The sequence below is a fragment of the Pezoporus occidentalis genome, unplaced genomic scaffold (genome assembly GCF_034315485.1).
Source record: "Pezoporus occidentalis ecotype Australia unplaced genomic scaffold, CSIRO_AGI_Poc_V1 ctg37, whole genome shotgun sequence".
Classification (NCBI taxonomy): domain Eukaryota; kingdom Metazoa; phylum Chordata; class Aves; order Psittaciformes; family Psittacidae; genus Pezoporus; species Pezoporus occidentalis.
In genome coordinates, this window is record NW_026915691.1 from 3709888 (window position 1) to 3726155 (window position 16268).

Sequence of the window (16268 nt, forward strand, 5' to 3'; positions counted from 1 at the left end):
GAGCTTTCTCAGGAGCTCAGCTACTGCCCACTGAGCATTACACCTGCTCATTTACAGCAAAAGGTTATGAACTAGCTAGACTAAAAGGGCACATCACTGTTTTGAAAACCCTTTATGATGTGACTGTTGGGTTTTCTACAGTTCTAGGCAATCTTAATGAAAACTGATGGAATTGACCATTTGTTTTGCTGGAGAAATTTCTTGGCCTTTACTGCTGCTAATGCAGACAATACTGGCATGAGGAGCTCTGTGGGTAAACCAGCCAGCACTAAGGCTGGAAAAAGATTTCTAGGACAGAGATTGTGAAGAGAGAGGGGACGGGGTATGGCAGGCAGGCAGTCAGGGTGGCTGCCTGTGGTGGTAAGTGGTAACACAGATACTGCCTTCAAATCCAGGAAAGCAGCAGAAAAAAGAACCCAGGAAAACCATTAGATTCCAGGGTAAATGTACAGAAAGATATAATCTTGTAAATAGAAGAGATGATCCCCAGTTTGCAACTGAAATGACAGCAGGGGGGTTATTCACCCACCCTGCAAACCCCAGGTGCAAGCCCACCACTGCCTGATCCCTGGGAGTCAAGACTTCCAAGTAAGATGCTGTTAAGCATCCATTTTTCTGTTTTTCATTCCTTTAAACACTATAAATCTCTTCCAATTCCAAGGCCAAAAAAAAAACACCCCATGTGGAAAGAAACCAGCGTATCAGAAAGCCTCCAAAGGGAAAATAAAAGATTCAAGTTATCAGATGTCAGCAATTAGAACAGAACATGGGACTGTCACAAACATCTTGATTGATACGTGTTTTCCTTCACTCTCGATGGCTGACCATGTGAATGGCAGATTGTTCACAGAGTTCTTACTAGGCAAAAGACATTTGGGTTATTGTTTCTGTCTTGGAGCTGGCAATTAAAATGCTTGTACGGGGGTGCCTTGGGTGACATGGTTTAGTCTTGGGTGGCATGGTTTAGTGTGAGGTGTCCGTGCCCATGGCAGCAGGGTTGGAACTGGATGATCTTAAGGTCCTTTCTAACCTGAACGATTCTATGGTTCTATGAACGTATGACCAAGACAGGACAGCACAGCAGCAAGTAGTCTCAAATCCGCTCAGCCTTTGGAAAATCATGGCAGTTTTTCCCCTTCTGCAGACATTTGCCTGTGCCATCATCCACTTAGGAATTCCACTGTCAAAATTATATACATATAAAAAAACCCCAACCATTTCCTATTTAAAATTTAACTCAGTTGTAGACAATATTTTGTGAATAACACATCCATAGAAACATACGATTCAGCTTGGGAAGAACTGATAGGGTGGGAATAATCATGTGCCTGTTTCTAATAGTTTGGAGCATGGAAAGAGAGAATGTTTAGTCAGGGCTCGTCTTTATAGAGAACACTATCACAGGACGAAATTTCCTGCTCATGGAAGCTGCAGTATGTCATGGAATTCTCTTTTCAGACAGGGAATTTAAAGATCTCTGTAGGCTCTGGACTAAATCGGTAATACCTAGAACTGAAACATTAGGGAAAAACATCACCAGAACACATCAGGTTTTATACAGCTTCCCAGCAGAAACGTCACTAGCCAAGACATGGTGGTACTGGAGGGAAAACGAGTTATTTGATTAGTGAGAGAAGCACTTCCTGGATTATTTACTCATTTTGTCCTGTTCTCTACAGGAAGAGTTCTTAGGCAAGGGTTTCAGGGTAAGCTTCAAGGGCAGCAACTACTTATGAATGGAAATACGCAGAGATACGGATTCCGCCAGTTACTGCATCCTTTACGATTTGCTATTTTCAACTGAAAAAAACTAGAAATGGTTGGAGCCTCTCAGTTTTAGCTCATAAATTGTACTGCAGCACAAAAGGGTTCTGTATTTGCCAAGAAAAAGAGCCCCAAAGCTCCAAAACAACTCTCTGTCCTTTTATTGTGAGGCATCGGTTGCTCAATGCCACAAAGCCTCTTATTCGCTAAGCTGCACAGGGTGACTTGGTAAACTTCCATCCAAAACAGTCTCAGAAGACCATGTCTGGATTTACTCCCCCTCTGCATTTTCTGGCAGAAATGTGGATTGCTATTGCAGCATTACCACAGACAAAACCAATCTGCTTCCTATTATATTATCTTCCAAGCAATCACTGTGAATTCATTCTCTCATTGTATTCCCTACATAATAGCAAGAGTATTTTAGTTAGGCAATTAAAGAAAGGCTGTGGCCACCATCAGCTTTTTCAGGTGGCTTGGTCTTTATTGCATGGATCTCCCAGAACAGCCCCTATCATGTGTACGGGCAGATCAAGCAGCAAAGAAACCCGGGCTTCCAGAAATGGGGAGCAGTGGCATAACCAGAGCTTTGGGAGGATTCTCAGTTGTAGATGAGGAAACTTCTTACAGGAGCTTAAAGGCAAATGGAAGGGTGGGGGGTGTGCATGGAGAGCCAAGCAAGAGGCCTCAACAGTGAGAAACTGAAAAAAAAATTAAAAAAAAATTAAAAAATAAAAAAATAAAATGTATTCGATGTGTTTTTTCACTTTGTGACCTCCTGTAGTTTTGCGCTGTGTGTGCTGGGAAGAAAGGTGAGGACCAAACACGCCTGCAGTGCTTGCCACTTGAGAAGGAGCTGTTGAAATCACATGAAAACAATGATCCCCATCCTATGCAGTTCCCCAGTGTAGGCTGGCTCAGTTTTTGTCAGGAAATACCATTTGTGTCACTACCATCTCTGAAAAGAGTGACGCTGAAATAAAACCCAGATGCGCACATTAAGTGACCTCAGCCTACTGGATGAATTTAATGCTTCAGGTTTTAAGCCTTCCCCAGCTTCCATGCACAGAGATACAAGAAAGGTCTGGTGGGAGGAGAAACAGTCTGCAGTTTCTGTGTTAGAAGGACAATGCTCTTTCCAGTTACATGTAGAACTGGGGGTCAGAGAAGAAGTTAAAACAAAAGGGGCATGAAAAAGGGTAAGATAGGTTAATTCACTTCAATATCTTCATCAACACAGGTGTCAGATGCTCCTTCAGCTGCGGATGAATTTGAATGTTGCTCAGTTCTTGGATACTGAAGATCATCTCATGGGCTTGAAGGAAAAGCTCTTTCCCCACAGCATCCTCCACCCGCCTGCGCCACTCCATCAGCCGAGGTCTGTCTTCAAAGACGTCACAACCAACTCCCACAGGCTGCAGAAATGGGGAGAGAGCAACAGTGAAGCGCTGGGCTGTCATTTCATCAAGACCACAGGCATCAAAAGTGTGCCTGCAGGTACAGGTAGGGGAAAAAAAATCCAGAGGAGCCTGTAGCAGAGCACTAGGAAGGAGGGAATTCCTTGGTCGGGTGTGTCTATGTGGAGGACAGAGGAGCTAGCCTCTGTTTTAAAGGGCATTTACAAGTAAATTCCTGAGTTCCAGAACAGCAGTTACGAGCAGCAGAGATGCCTACCACTTGTTGTGAGTGATTTTCAGCTATAGCAGTGGTGGGCTGACAGTCCCAGGGCCAGCTGCACAGTTCGCCTGTATTATAGAGCAAGACCCCAGCACAAAACACTAAGTATTTGACTGAACTTAGCTGACATCATCTACCTCACTTCTGCTTTCTGCCTGTGCCACCCTCTGAAACACAAAGCTGTAGAGAAGCAGAACTCTTTGGGACTTTGTTCAGTCTTTGGGACACAGAAGGAATCAGACCCTGCTGCTCTGGCAGAGAGCACCCACTTTATAACAGACTTGATTGCCTGTGTCTGAGAATCAGTTTTGCATCTTCCAAACTTCGCATGGGCAAGTACCATCTGAAGTAGAATATGGCTAGATCATTTTCTTATTTCATCAGACCTGTTTGCTGTTGTTTCTCACCTCCTCTGTAGGGTGAAAATCAGGATAAAGGATGAAGTATTGTCAGGGGAGAGAAACAGAGGAGATCTGTTGCAACCAGCTTTTTTTTTCTCTCTCTCTTTTTTTAAACTAGTTTTCCGAACCCACTCCCATGTTCTCCTCATTGTCTTAGCTGTGTTGAGGTACGCCATCACTCCTCTCTCCACATGCTGCATCCCTCCCTGCCTGGCAGCATCTGTTTTCGCTTGTGCTGGGCCTTCCTTACCACACTCCAGCACTCACCTGCATCAGCTCCACCACGGCCACAAGATCAGCCAGAGAGATCTCATTCCCGATGATAAACGCCTTGTCCTGCAGAAACCTCTCCTCAAATTGCTTCAGGGAAGTGGAAAGCCCCTCCATAACCTCCTGGAGTTTCTCAGAGGGCAGTGGCTGCCCTGTGAAGAGGGGAATCAGCACCTGAGGAGAAAAGGGATTGAAGAGTACAGCCAGCCATTTTCTGATGGATCTGGTGGTGGTCACTTAAGTTACACCCCATGAACTCACCATGGTCAGTGATCTGCAGGATGGGATGATGTTAGAGCTTCATGGACTGCTGCACGTGTGAGTAGCTCATGGACAGAAAGCACACAAGCGGTCCTGAGCAGCTGATCTGCTGTGACCGTAACCTCAGCTAATGGGCAGCAATATGCAGAACAAAACCAGTTTTGTTCCTGGCAGTTGTGCCCTCCCACCCCACCCGGATGGGTGACAGAAGAGCAACAGCTCCAGGGAAGACACATCTCCACCATAGCCAGCTCTGCTGTGTCCTGTGATTCAGCAAGCTGCCTGCACCCCAGCCCACCCTGTATCCACCCTGTTGTGTGGCCGGGTGCTGGAGGCAGGGTGATGGGAAGGAGGGCACGGTGGTGGCTGCGGTGGGGAGCGTAGGAAGCACTGGAGTGCATCAGCACTGGCTGGCGATGCAGGAAATAGCTTCCCCTGTGTGACAGCAGCCAGCGAGGCTGGGAATGGGTAAGCACCATTTCTACACCAGCCCTTCTGTGGCCTTCCAGGCATCGTTCTTTAAACCACTCCCAAGTTTTTCCAGAGCAGTTATGGAAAGGGTGGTCATTGTCTCCACAGGCTTGCTAGCACTGGGGGTGGTTGCCTTGCCATGAGATTTTCCACCCTTCGCAGAGGTGCACACACCATCGGAGCCTGCAGTGTGTAACAGCAATGTGCCCCCACCTACCACATCTAAAGAAACATAGCTTATTTAGAGAAGAAGAATGAATACAGATTTCCACTGGTGGGAGTGGACTCTATTTCTACTTACTGCTGGTATTTTCAACAACTCAAGTTGGGATTGCTTAATCCAAGCCAGGATTTTTGCCAAATACATGTGCAATCTATTTCACCAGAAAATTCATGGCCAGCTCTCTTCCTGAGTGATTCCAATTAGGCACGATGGGATCTCCAGATATAATCACTTGAAACAGCATCTTCTTCCTTTTCTGTACCTCAGAGCAGTCCATCTTCTCCCATGTCTACCTAATATGCCTTCTGTTACATGGTGGCTTTGTATGTTTCATTATTCTGAGGATCTTTTCTGTATCTGGGTTATCTAATCAGCAGCATCAGCTCGTTGGATTTCTGTTTCCCAATAACAGCCTGCAAAGACTGGAAGAAACTGCTTCTTGTATGAATCTGACTCATATTTGAATTGCTTCTCTGTGCTCTCTAGCCAAAAATTCAAGTGTCAATAAATCAAGAGGCTGGTCCTGATGCACTTTGTTAGGCACAAACAAGGGCAAACTTCACACAGGAAGAGTGAAGTTCTTACCTGCTTACTGACAACCCTGCTTTCACCTGAAATTCCATGCCACAGCTGCACTGGACGGGCTGTATTTGCACCCGGGTCTCTCCAAGGATATTTGCAGTAACTGTCTGGTGAGGTGGCTGGAAATAAGTGCCCAGCAACATGAGCTGACACCGAGTGATTTTCTGCCTCAGGGTGATTCTTCTAACTTTGCCTAAGTGTGGATTCATCTGGCCACACCGAATAAAGAGGTGTTGCCGTTCTCTCTGTGTCTCTGTTCTATTTCTATCTCAGAGCAGTACCCAAGTGTGCTGGAAGAAGAAGGCTCCTTCTGGATTTCCACCCAGATGGGGCTGCAGGGACTTGTATGAAGAACGCAACCCTGGCTGCTTCCAGCAGCTGAGCACATGCTCGCCAAAGAAGCAAAACTTCTGCCTATGTGCATGCTCTGCACAGCTGTGCAGGGAGGGAGAGGCCCTTGGAGGCAACATCCAATCTGTTACAAATCCAGGCGATGGAAGTCTGTTGGGCTTTGAGACCTTCTGTACCAGACCTGTCACAGAATGGCTGAAGCTGCTTTTGCCAGATCCTGATGTTGAGCAATTGGGCACAGCTCCCTCTCTGATAGCCCCTTTCAGCTAGGAATGGCCTAGGTTTGCTATTTCAGCATAATGAACTCTCTCCGAATTGGGACTGTCCTAATGCTCAGTATTCTGCCAGGAAAGCATGGCTTTACCCACATTTTAACATTCCCTCTCTTTACCTTGATCCACATGGTCTTGGGAGCGCTAGCCCGGATGTTAGCGTGATGCCACGAGAGGTATTCGTCTACCTGGGCCCGTTTCTGTATGTCTGATGGGTACCAGTGGTCAGGTGTGTTGTACTTTCGACTCAGATACAGCAGAATGGCGGTGCTGCTCAGACAGTAACAAGAGACAAGAAAGGAGCAGGGAGCTACAACGCAGAACACTTTCACCTAAGCTCCCTCTCCCGCCCCTTCTGAACTTGCTTCTTCCACTAAAAAGCATTCAGATCAAGGTTTCTGATGGGGTCTAGGGACCACAGATAAGCATCTAATTCACATGGTTATCAGGCAGCACTTTGTTCCCATGAATGCCCTTAATCACCTTAACTCATCACCTTAGTTCCCATGAAAACTTTAACCTGCTGGAAAATCACAGCCCCGGTCCATGGTGCAGAGTACTGCCAGGTAGTACTGGGGTGAGCAAACAGTAAACCTCGATAATCACCGATCCCCACTGCTGATCCCACTTGTTCTCCGACTGTTCTGACCCATCTCTGTGAGACCTGTGCGTGTTTATATGCCTGTGTATGAAATGAAACTCTCTAATGGGTTATGATGCCTTTTCATCAGATCTGTCTCTAGCCTGCAGCTTCCAGTGAAATCAGTGGAAGTCCCAGCAAGGAAAGCCTACAGGACCCTTGCTTGTGTATCCAGATGTTTCTGCTTTCCTTCGTTGGCAGGAGAAATCACATGGAAGAACACTCCGGTCACCTGCAGCAATGTGTAGGCTGTTACTACAAGAGGGATGCCACAGAAAATCTTGTGCTGACAAAATGGAAGATGCAGATCCTGCTGCTATGCTGATACTGCTGCAGTTCCATTTCAGTATTATGATACCATTAGGCAGTCTCCATATGAACCTTACAATGTAAACCCTAGGTTTTGTCTCTGTAGGTGTTTACTTGGCCATTGTGACTAGTGCAGATAAACAGGATTTTTCCTAGGGTAAAAGGCATTTTTATAAGCTGTAAACATTTCCCAGGCATGTCTGTAATTCCATTTTGACAGTGTAAGACCAAGAAGTGATATGTTTGCAGCTGGTTTGTTTGCCTTCTGAAACATAACTCAAATGGAAAGTGGAAACAGAGCAAATGAGGCTATCCTATTGAAAATAACCAACATGTTCATCAATTCTGGGATCCTTAATCATTCAGCAGGAATAATGTCTCCTAAATGCTGCACAGGTTACTGGTAACCAAAGAGGTCTAAGGACTGAGTTCTTACCATTCTGCTAGGGTAAAGTCTCCATCCTTTAGTGCTGGTACCTTCTTCAAGAGGCTGACTTTGCCAGCTCCTTCACTATTTGATGGCCCTACGAGCACAAAGTCAGAGGTTAGAAGCGTATCTGCTAGTGAATGATAAAGGAAATGCCTGCAGCCAACTCTCAGCCAGTGAACTGTGTGAAGTTTTCCAATATGGAAAACTTAAGTTTTCTGATATGGTCAAATTTCACAATTAAAAGGTAATGCGATTGGGCAGTCTGTAAAAGCTGTCTGCAGAGGGCAGTCGGCTCAGGCCAGGCACATGGCATGGAGTAGTTCACATTCCCATACAGGAATGCTATTGCTTGACTCAGTCATACTTACAAAGCTTCCTGAAAAATATCACTCCCTGAGAGGCATTAAGATACCAGAATAAAGGTACTGATGTGGAAAACACTATTGCAGATAACCGGGAACAGCTGACTTGAACAGTACCCTACAGCTTTAGAGACAGGGAGGGGAAAGACAGAAGTTAGGATGGAGACTGCTGAGCGCCTACGAAACATACAGTTTTTGCCAAGGAAGCCAGGTCTGGAAAAGCTGGGTTTGCATGCAGAGCATCCTAACAAGGGCAGATGATTGCTGCTCCTGTTCCTGTTCACACAGGCAGCACCAAGGCAAAGTATTTTCCTGTAGTTTGTGATTGACTCTAGCTGGGATGGAGTCTGGATGGAGAGTGACTGAAAAGCCCTTGTGCCCACAGAGATCACTGCAGTGGCTCATTAATCAGACAACTCAGCACAGGAGCAAAATCTTCCTGCTTGTTTGCCTCTAAAGAGCAGAGGGAATTGAGTATCTGCAAAGAAAGCAAATGCTGTCAGCAGAGCTGATCCCTCAGCAGACACGGTTAGGGATATTCCCAGAGTTTTTGCTGGGATGGGGAAAAACATGAATACAACTCGTGAAGTAACTTACTCTGCCACAGTGGACACTGGCTAGGGGCAGGGAAGCTCAGACACCTCTGCCCTGCATTACTCCTGGCTCTGTGTTACTCCTCACTCTGCAGGCCAACCTGCCTCCATCAGGAAAACACAGGAGGAAGACACCATCCAGCCCCTTGGAGGCATTAACAGCTGACTGCCTTGTCAGGTTTTCAGTTTCCTGCTGCAGACACTGGACTTGACAGTCAGCAGTTAAATGCCAGGGAATTGTACGAAAGTCCAGGAACACCTAAGAAAAGGTGTGAGGAGTTTGTTTGTTTTGCTTGTTTGAAGTGCTCCCTAGAAGGAGACATCACATCTACAGTGCAAATCCTGAAGGAATCAGCCTGGGCAGCAGGAGGGCTTCTACAAAAATCTTTGTTCAGAATGAAACTAAGGGCCATCAACTGACAGGCAGTGATCTGCAACCCCAAGAACACTCTGCCCCCATTCAGGAGGCAGCATCAGCATCTGCTTTACTGGACAAACGTGCAGCAGGGAATAGTCTCCATAAAACAAAACCAGCCTTTGGACTATCAGGTTTATTTGCAGCCAGCTTTGGGAAGGGGTGGGAGAATGGAAGGTCGCTGCATTGCAAATTACAGACTACTTTCCCAATATTGATTTCACATAATGAGACAACTCAAGCCCAGCCAACATTACCACCCTGTCCTCCTTTCTAGCTGACTACCCTCTACTTGTTTCTTCTTTGGGAAATGCCTTTTATCATTCCAGTGTAAGCGGCTTCATTGGAGACCCAGGTTCACATCCGTCTGCTGCCTGAAGGGATTCAAGCCCATGTGCCCCATCTCACTGGGAAATGTTTCTGGCTACCTGCAGTGACGGTGGCCTCCATCCAGCTTAGCTGGGTAAGAGGTTCCATGTGCGCAGCAGAGCCAGGCAGAGCTGGCAGGAGAGGTGGGAAGAAATGGTTTCTTAAGAATAGGAGCCAGACAGAAAGTTCAAGTTAAGCCTAATAACTGAGAAACTCAAATATCAAAACCAGATATATAAAACAACCCCCCAGAATCAAGCCAGTAGGCAAAGAAGGACAAGGTGCCTTGCACCCGTGGTTTACATGATAAAAACAGTGAGGCAGATTCATGTAATTCTACTATCAAGCAAGGAGCTGCTCTGGGAGAGTGCTTGGCCCTGTGCTTGGACCTCTGCTTTTAGCAGGCCAGTGGCCATCACACACCCAGCCCTGGTGAGGTCTGCAAGTTCAAGCGGTCCTTGGAAACACGCAGCAGAATGTGGCAGGTCACTGATGCCCACAGCTAATGAGCAGTCAGCTCTCGGACCCTGCTGGCTGGTTGCTCTGCTGTGTTTATTACCCAAGGTAGCCAAGAGACACGGATGAGATGTAAGCAGTGGGTGAAGGCAGCCTGAATCAGATTTCAGTCTGGTTTCGTCGTGCAGCAGTCCTAGCAGGAATACTGAACATATCAGTCCCCTGATGGGCCTCATGTCGTTACAGCAGGTTGGGCAGTAGGTCAGTGTCTGTTAGACTGGACCACAGCCCAGCAATGGCACCTTGTTTGCTTTGTCTCATACAGGGTCTTTGCATAGAGACATAAAAGACCTGTGCGTGACTGAGCTGCAAACTGATAAAAGCCTTGGTTTGAACAATAACTCCAGGTTGCTTCATTTGACCAACTGAGACCAATTTGTATTTGCCATTTAACAGAGTTTAAGCTTTTACCTCTCTTCCAGCATCCAGAGCCAGCCCTTTTGTTTAGTTGTATGAAGTGACTGACCAGTGTTTGTCATTCCTGTGATGTTGACCCCACTTAGGATGCTCTTTAACATCACTTGGATCTGGTGTAATTTCCTGATATCCCCCAAGGAGATACATATATATATATATATACACACTGTGTGTATTGCTGGGCTTTGAGGAGCAACTTTAATAAGCATACACTGTCAGAAAGCAGGGCAGGCTGCACACAAGAGGAATTCTTAAGTGTAAGTCATAGTGCAGGGAAGGAGATGGGTAAAAAAGAGCAATGGACAAGGTTTTACAAAAGTAGAAAGGGAAAAAAGGGACAACCAAAACAAGCTATTTGCCAATCATGTCCTTGGCTAATCATCTCCTCAGCCAGGGTTTTCCAAGTACTATGCTTTGCCTTGGGCAAAAGAGTAGCAATTGACAAGGAAAGTGCAGTGGGTAAGTGTGCAATAGTCACACAGTTGGACAAGTCCGAACAGCTGAGTGTTCCTCTCGGACACCATTCCCAGAGCACTCCTCCTTGGCTGCCACTGTGACTAATTTGCTAGAAATGGCTGGAGGAACATTCCTTGGGGATCCACAAAAATAGACGCAGCACAGCCATGAGGCTGCTCTGGGAATGAGCTGCGTGCTCAGACCCTTCAATTCAAGCCCCTCCGGAGAGCGTGTGTTTAGAACCCCTCAGCTAACCTGAGGAGCCGGACCGTGCCTCCCTCCCAGCCGGCCTAGCAGAGCTCCCAGCTCTGACTGAGTCTGGACAGGCTTGGTCTGTTTCACCCTCCCCAGGCAAGATAGGTCCCTGTCTTGAGAGGCCACCGGGGTGAGACCGCAGAGTTATCCCCTGAGCTCTGCACACCTGCATCCCTCTCATTCGTGGCTGATCTCGGGCTTCCACGAGCTCCAGCACTTTGCTGCCTCCCAGGGCTCCAGCGCTTCCTCCTTTGGCTCAGACCGAGCCTCCCAAACAAGGCTGACATCTCCTCAGCAGGGACAGGGCCCCCGCATCGCTGCTTATCGGGACCGGACCGAACCGAACCGAGCTTCCCCATGGAGCAGTCCCAGGCTCCACATCTCCTCAGCTCCCCGAGGAGCCGCACCAGGGGCCGAGATGCTTTTCAAGAGCTTCTGCTCCTCACCCGGAGGGGCGACGGGGCCGTGGGGGCAAAACATAACACACACACACACACACACACACCCCCACACACATGCACACCCACACACACACACACCGGCGGTCTGCGCGATCCGGGACCACAGCGATGGGCGCTTCTGACCGAGGGGTGGGAGCCCAGAGCCCCGGGGCTCAGCCCGGACCGCGCCCGGCGATCGCGGTACGGCGCCGGGTACCGGCTCTCCCCGCGGGCCGGCAACAGGACGGACCCCCAGGCGGAGCCCGGTTCTTCCCTCCCTCCACTCCCCGCACCTGCGTGGGGCTGCTCCGCGCCGCTCCCCGCCGCCGGCTTCTTCCCCAGCACCGAGTCTGCCAAGAGCCAAGAGAGGGGCCCTGAGCTGCGGCCCCCGGCGCGCTGCAGCCAGCCCCGGCCCCGTGCCCGGCCCACCTTTGAAGAGCTCCACCTGCTTGAACTCGAAGGGGATGTTGTTGCTGCGGGCGAAGATGTAGATGGAGCGGCAGGGCTGCGAGAGCAGGTCCAGGTACAGCTCCAGCCCCATCCTGCCGCCCGGCCCGGCCCGGCCAGCGGGGAAGCGGCAGCGGCTCTGTCACCGCCGCCCGGGGCCGCCCCGCATGGGCAGGCGGGGGGAGGCGCCCTCGGGGGCTGCGCCCGGGGGGCCGCGGGTGCGAGGCTGCAGGGTGAGGGGCTGGAGGGGGCCAGGAGAGTGCTCCCGGCTGGGGCAGCATCAGCGAGGCACGGCAGGAGTGGGGGGCACACGCAGGGTCCCCCGTGGCGCAGCGCTGGGCAGCCCTGGCCACCCTAGAGCTGCGGCTGTGTGCTTCAGGGGAAGGTAACAGGAGTAAGGGTAACTTACAAGTGATGGGAGGTTAGCAGCCTCAAAGGACAGGCTGGTGCTAAGCACTGAGGGAGAGGAGCTGTCATTCCGCCCCCCAGCCTTGGCTGATGCCACAGGCGTCAGGAGCCCATTCTCACCGACAGCATCCCACCACGGCTCTCGCAGGGTAAATGCTTGTTTTCTAACGCGGTCCTGTGGGGATGTGTCACGCTGCAAACAGGGCCCTTGCGCAACACCCTCTAAGCCAGCATTCATCTCACTCCCTAGGATCTCAGCATGGTTTTCAGCCCAGAAGATAATTCCTTGGGCACGTAGTCTCTGCCCAGCGCTGCAAAGCGATGCCTGAAGGACGTCTGCGGGCATCACGCTGCGCGCTGGCAGTGAAGTGACTTTCCTCTCCCCACGTATTTACCACCTCGGATTTCCGCACGAACGGATGAGAACTGAAGCAGCGCAGACTGAATTCAACCCCTTCCACAGAGCCCACGGCGCTTCAGAGCTGCGTGACCTGCAGAAGTGGTTGAGCAGCACAGGGACGCCGGGGGCTCTGGGAGACAGAGTGGCTGAACCACTCAGAGCAAAGTCACCCCCAGTCAAACCCGCCTGGGCTCAGCTGACACCTCGTTATCAGCGCTGTGCCTGAGAGCTGGTGCGGCAGGCACAGAGCCTTGGAAAGAGCCCCAGGAACCTCCGGGAGAGGGAGGCTCTTTTAGAGGATCATTAGGAAGGGTGGTGAAAAGGCTTGGATACTGAGCCCGGGGCTTGATGACTGATACATTGCAAACAAACACTTTCAGGTGCTTCTTTTCATGCCACTGGGCCAAGACTTCAGCTCTGAGATCTCCTCAGGAATGGGGTTCACTGTGTTAGTGTGCAGTCAGGCAGAGCCTGGGGAACAAGCTGTGTCTCGACATGAAGCATTGGACCTGCTGCACCACACACCCGTTTTCAGGGTCATTGCTCAGATTCAGAACTGTGTGATAAGAGTCCCTCAGCCAGAACCGGAGCAGGGCTGTGTACCCCTCAGTTCCCTCTGCAGTTCACCCTCCAGAGCTCCCACACAAGCACCAACACGCTGGCAGTGAAGGCTTGCACTGTGGCATGTGCTCCTTCAGTGCAGAGAGATCTCAGATGGTAAGGGAATGGAGAAAAGGAGCGGGGATGGGGCTTTGCACAGGTAACAGCCCGAGAAGCCTTTGTGCTTCAGAATGGCCACGAGTCCCTATTCATCACTGGGAAGAGTCTGTTGAGCTCAGGTGGTAGCAAGATTGGCAGCTGTGGGTTCGCTTTGCTGCTGTATTTATGGTTCAGTTGATCCACCAGTCCTGTCTGCACTTTAAGATCTCCTCATGTCCCTCTTGGAAATGTTCCTTCCTCAAGTTTTCCTCCAGTTTGGCGACTGCATTGCACAGCCCAACACAACCAAAGAGGTGTTTTCATCTGGTCATGCTACACAGCATTTGACTGCATTATTCCTGGCTCTAGGCTAGTGCTTCTAGCCCTCTATTTTCATCTGGCTCCATCATCTCAAAGGTTGTTTCTCCAGCCTTTGCTTTCTTTGTCAGCTTTTTGGAAACAGGAACAACACAGGAGACAATACAATAAGTTTTGCAGTTTATTTTAATCATTTAGAAAAGGTCACAGACTTCATATCTGTTTTTTTAAACATTCCTCCCATTTTGTGTATCCCAGCTTCATTTTATTCTAGGAAGCGTAGACTCTCACCTATTTCCAAAGAGCTCCTGCCCAGAACTAAAGCACTTGAATCAGAACAGCACATTAAGCAGGTGACTCTCCATACTCAAGTGAAAGGGAGTGGACACCAAACAAACATTGCACTGAGGCAAGGCAAATCTCTTGCACAGCTCATTGGGGTTTGGCAGGGAGCTCATTGGGGTTTGGCAGGGAGCTCTTGGGGCTTCCGGTCTATGGGAGCTGGAAACAGCCAAGATCAAATGGCACAAATGAATACAGTGAAGGAGATGGAGGGTTGGCAAAAGAAAAAGGACAAGGATAAGATGCTTTAGCTTCATGATTTAGAGTGAAAAAGGCAGCAAGGCAGATTTGTGTACAATTCTATTGTCATCCACAGAGTTAATCTGGGGATGCTTTGTTCTGCGTGCACAGCAGGGCCCAGAATGGCACCAGTCACCGCACACAGCTGCATCAGGATGGTGAACCTACAGCTCAGGTGGGCTTGGAGCAGACAGGAAACACTAGGGGAAAAGCAGTTTAAAATCTCCTCCTGTCACCATGACCGCGCTGGAGCGAGGTGTGTTTCTCCTCTGGGATATATATATCTCTGCCAGCAGAGAAGCACCAGACAGTGAGTCCAGAATGTGGTTCCAGCTTGGTGTTCATGGCAGCTGTCCTTGCAGGAGCAGACAGTGGGTGATGTTTAAAGAATTTGTGCCTTATTAATCAAGCAGAAAATTGGCTCAGCCTTCTCTTACATGGAGCTCCTGTGCTACAGGGCTCATAGAGAAGAAAAAAGGCATTTTATGTGCTTTGGCTCATGCAGTGCTTTTGCACGCACAGCAGCTCTCTCAAGATTCTGGAGGGAGATGTGTATCGAGAAAGGCCCTGCTACCAAGTTTGAAGTTTGCCAAGATGGGCACTCAGTGAATTGGGCTCAGATTATTTCTCTGCTTCTACTCGCACAGCTGTACGAGGCATTCATTCTGCTGGCAGGAAGTTTGCTCTCAACAAGAATGGGAAGAGCTGGAGGTCAGGAATCTGGTTCGGCAAAGCACAAATGTGCCAAGGGCAGAGTGCAGCGGGGCTTGGCAGCTTGGCTGAGGCAGAGAGGAAGGACCGCTGCTATTCCAGTGGTGCAGCAGCCCAGCTGGGGACTGCGGTAAGCTGCAGTTACAGAGGAAGCGGTGGTTGAAAGTACAACGTAAACAGGCACCATGAGCCCCAGCTTGTAATGCCTGCCTACAGCTGCTAAAGCAGCCACACAGGCTTGCATTAAGATGACTGACATCTCGCACCCAGCGTACTGTGCAGCCACCTCTGTGGGTGGTGTAACCAGCCAGCAGAGACAAAGGGACTTCCAGGGACAACCAGTGCTTAACAAGGAGGAAAACCAGCCCCAACTCTGCAAGCTGGAACCCTCATGGCTTGTGCCTGGAAATGGAAGGTCACGGGGACAGCAGGACAGGAAGGCAGAAGGGTACAAAGGGACACACAAGGGCGAGAGGCTGCCCAGGTGTGGAGGATGACTCAGTGGATGCTTCCTCCCCATTCCTGATCACAATCCAGCTACAACATGTGGCGAGTGTAACCATCAACTTCACTGAGAATCTGACTTGACAGGAGAGTAACTCAGCTCCTGTACTGGGCACCCTGCTCACCCTGGGGCTGGCCAGCACAGCTCCCTCTGCCACCAGTGCTGGCACAGCCTTGGCAGCACTCATCAGTGGAGAGAGCCTGGCTTAGATGGCATCTACCGGGATGACAAAGCCGCTGTGGGGAAAGGACAGAGCACTTGGTATGGTTTGCAGAGGGGGACAGTGCTCGGCAGCAGCTTCTCTCAGCTGTGCAGGCTGATCTTTGTAAGGTACTGCAGGAGTCTGTGGTTAAGCACCTCTATTTACAGGTCTAACCCCATCATTCCCGGAAGCTGGAGGCCTCACTTGGGTACCTGAGGTGCTGAGTCCCTTTGCTGCCATGGGTGACACAGCAATCTCTGGTGGCTCCAGGACCTCTGGCAGGGTCCCCATCAAAGGTCAGGTCCTGACCTGCCTCTTTAAAAGAGCAAACATCTTGCAGCTGAGCGTGTGGCAAAGTGAAAGCCATTTTCTACGGTTATTTTTCTTGTTTCAGACGGATCTGTTCTGCCATAGCCCCAGGAAACCTTTGCCCTTTCTATGGTGCTGTGGCCTGGAAAACTCAAAGCAGGAATGGAAAGGGCAGTTCTGACTGGCCCCAGCTCCCAGCAGACTGAATCGCCT

At 49.6% G+C, this 16268-nt stretch overlaps 1 protein-coding gene across 1 annotated transcript; it reads right to left on the minus strand.

Moving 5' to 3' along the window:
- Window positions 1-767: 767 nt before the first annotated feature.
- Window positions 768-12090, minus strand: LOC134170170 (glutathione S-transferase theta-1). Its single transcript, XM_062631368.1, has 6 exons — window positions 11904-12090; window positions 11768-11824; window positions 7658-7745; window positions 6392-6542; window positions 4110-4286; window positions 768-3179 (listed from the first exon to the last, which is right to left on the minus strand). The coding sequence occupies exons 1-6, from the start codon at window positions 12013-12015 to the stop codon at window positions 2979-2981; spliced, it is 786 nt and encodes a 261-aa protein (XP_062487352.1). The 5' UTR covers window positions 12016-12090; the 3' UTR covers window positions 768-2978.
- Between the last annotated feature and the right edge of the window lie 4178 nt (window positions 12091-16268).